General features: G+C 61.3%; 1 protein-coding gene across 1 annotated transcript in view; it reads left to right on the forward strand.

The window, feature by feature from the left end:
* Positions 1-797: 797 nt before the first annotated feature.
* RGCC (regulator of cell cycle) overlaps positions 798-3,032 on the forward strand; it is a 4,149-nt gene continuing 1,914 nt past the window's right edge. Inside the window, exons 1-3 of the mRNA XM_009273391.2 lie at positions 798-954; positions 1,503-1,583; positions 2,698-2,760. Of these exons, the coding sequence (XP_009271666.1) occupies positions 801-954; positions 1,503-1,583; positions 2,698-2,760 (298 nt within the window). The 5' untranslated portion in view covers positions 798-800. The remainder of the gene's footprint in view (positions 955-1,502; positions 1,584-2,697; positions 2,761-3,032) is intronic.

Raw genomic sequence — 3,032 nt, forward strand, 5'->3', positions numbered from 1 at the left:
CCCGGGGAGCAGGACGCGGCTTGCAGCGTGCGGGACGGAGGCGGAGGCTCCCGGGCTTGGCCTGGTCGGGGGTTGTGCCCCTCTCCGTGTGCTCCACCGGGTCTTCCCCTGACTTCGCATCAGCGCGGCCGGGTCCACAGACGCGCTGGTGGCCCCTTCCCGCGTGTGCCGGTTCAGAGGCAGCCTGAGCTCAGGGCTGGCCCTCGCCGCTCTCCTCTCCCCTGGCTGTGCCGTTATTTTCAGCTCTCTGAAGCGCCTCTGTGTGACCGCTCCAGCCTTGCCTCCCCGGGGACGGGCTGGCTCTGTGGGGCAGGACCCGGAGGGACTAAGCGGCACATCCCTGGGAGCAGCTGCTGGGCTCGCTGCCCTGCTCCGCTCTCAGGCTGCGGTGTGCTGTTGCTGGTCACCCGGGCTCAACATAGCCCAGGGCCCCTGTTCAGCCCTGCTGTGACCTCCCCTGAAGGCAGAGGAAGAAGCTGCATCCCGGATCAAGACGTTGCCTGCTTAGGACCAGCTCTTACTGGGTTGGGCCCCTGCTCAGCTCTGGGATGAGCTGGAAGGGTGGCTGAGCTGTCCGAGGAGCTGGATGTGCTCAGAGCTCTGTGGGGGGGGTGAGGGGCGATGTCAGCCCTGAACTTGCTGCATGGAGCAAGAGCTGGCAGCCTCCCTGCAGAGAGGTGGCCCGGAGCCTGGGTCTGCCCCGTCCCCAGCCTGGTACTGCTCCCGAGAGGCTTTTGCTGGGGCTGCCTGCCTGGTGCATGCCCCAAACCCCTCCCTCTGCTGACTTCTTACCCCCAGTGATGGCTGATGAGCTCAGTGACCTGCTGCGGGAGTTTGATGAGGTGATGGAGGACTTTGACAGAGGCCCCACGCGTCAATACGAGCAGCACCTGGAGGAGCTGAAGAGGAAAGCGGGACACAGCGTGTACGACAGTGGCATCGATGAGCTGGAGAGTGAGTCTGGGGCTGGGGAATGAGGATTCCTGGGGGAGGATGGTGTCCATCAGGATGGAGTTGCTTTGGGAGCTCTGGGGTTCCTCTGTGGTAAAGCTTCCTGCTGATCCTGCCTCTGAGTTGCCCACCTGACTCATCTCTCGAGGGCTGGATTAGTAGCATGGGATGATGATGGGAGATCATCACCTGATGATCCTGGCCCAGGGCCTGCCAACATTTGCTGGGGCTTCTTCTGCTGGGTTGGCTGCTGCAGGACTGCATGAGGCTTGAGATAACTGGGAGCTCAGAGGGAACCGGTTTGCTGTAATAACCCTGAGGAGTCCCCGTGGCCATGTACAGGGAACCTCTGGTGCTGTTTGGCCTGGCAGAGAAGCTCAGTTCCCTTTTTCCAAGCATCCCTTGCAGCAGGGGAAGAGCGGATGGGCTGGCCAAGAGTCAGGGTGGACCAGGGACCCTATGCCACGCACGAGATTGGTCCCCAGTCCTGCAACTTGTTTATAAGGTACCTGTGGCCGTAGACAGTGACTGATGCTTTGCATCATCTGCAGGTACCTGCACGTCCCCAGGAAGCAGTCTCAACTCCAGCGAGGAGGACCTCAACACCCCTGCCAATGCTTACCCCTCTAAAGGTGAGGCTGAAAGATCTGTCCGAAGGGCTGATGCTAGGGCTTCCTTCTGCGTGCTTGGCTCGGCTCAGTGGGGATGGGCCTTCACCTGCCCTGAGGAGGGGTGGGGGGGGTTGTGCCAATGGGGCCCTGCAGGATTTGGAGGTGGGAACGAGCTCTGGGGTCCTGGCTGGATCCTGGAAGAGGTATGAAGTTGGATTGGCATGTTCCCGGTCAAGGCTAGACTGAGCCAGAGGTCTGTTTGGGAGGGTCACAGAATGGGGCTCTGTTCCTGACCTGGGAAGCACAGGATTGTGCAGGGATGAGGCAGCACAGGGAAGGTGAGCACCCTTCCCACCATGTATGGATCCAGCTCTGGCCTCAGCTGAGCCCTTGCTGACCGACCTCGTGTGCATGGGAGTATGTGCCCTGCCTCTCTGCTTTCCCCCATGTTGAGCCTGAAGCGCCACTGGCTGGGTTATGGGATGCTGATCTGCGTGATACCTGCGGGCACCATCCTACCCGCTCTGAGATCGGGGGCAGAGAGTGTGCGTGGGTTTGGGTGTGGGGGGTGGAAATGCTGTGTGTCTGCAGGTCAGAGTTAGTCCTGGGGTTTTCCTGCCCGTGCTGCCCTCAAGCAGCGTCCTTGGTGAAACCCCTTGCTCCTCAGCCCTGTAACTCCCAGCCCTGATCTGTGTGTGCATGCGGGGGGAGCACCCTGCCCGGGGGACAGGTGATGCTAGAGCTGCCCTTAAGCCCCATGCGAGCACGGGACTCCAGAGCCAGGCAGTGCTGGGCAGCTGCTTGGAAAGCTTCAGTGCTGCTGTTTTGATGCCTTCAGCAGCTGGGTACAAGCGTGGGCTGTAAACCCAGAGATGCATCGACCCACAGGGACGCTGTGCTCGGGGGCGTTTGGCTGGGGTTATTCCTGAGCTCTGCAGCGATTGGCCCCCATTGCACACACAGCCCCCCCCCGTAACCCCCTCCCACCGCTGCTAGGCAGCACCTGGCTGGTACAGAAGCAGCAGGCAGACGGAGCAATTGTGGTTAGAAGCAAGGGGTAGGGATCTTCCTTCTCTCAAATTAGAGCTGGGGGGGGGGAATGGGAGAGACCTGATGGTGTGTTTCTCTCCGCTAGCTAAGCTTGGAGACACGCAGGAGCTGGAGGAGTTCATTGCGGATCTGGATAAAGTGTTGGAGGGTACGTACGCAGCTCTGATCCCTGTGCTTCCCGAGCCCCAAGCTGCATCCAGCATGGCAGGATGCCTGGGCTGGGGCTTCTCTGCTGCCTCTGGCTCGGCGGAGCCTGGCCCAGCACCCCTCCCAGCTGGGGCTCCCACTGCAGGGGACTTACAGCCTGGTTTTGGCTGCAGGGGTGGAATCCTTCTGTCTTTTGTTTTGTGGGGGGTGTTCATCTGGGTGTCACCCCCCCCCCCCACCCCCCTCCTCACCCTTCACGTGGGGCCAAAATTC

This window comes from Aptenodytes forsteri, unplaced genomic scaffold (genome assembly GCF_000699145.1).
Source record: "Aptenodytes forsteri isolate BGI_AS27 unplaced genomic scaffold, ASM69914v1 Scaffold191, whole genome shotgun sequence".
Taxonomy (NCBI): domain Eukaryota; kingdom Metazoa; phylum Chordata; class Aves; order Sphenisciformes; family Spheniscidae; genus Aptenodytes; species Aptenodytes forsteri.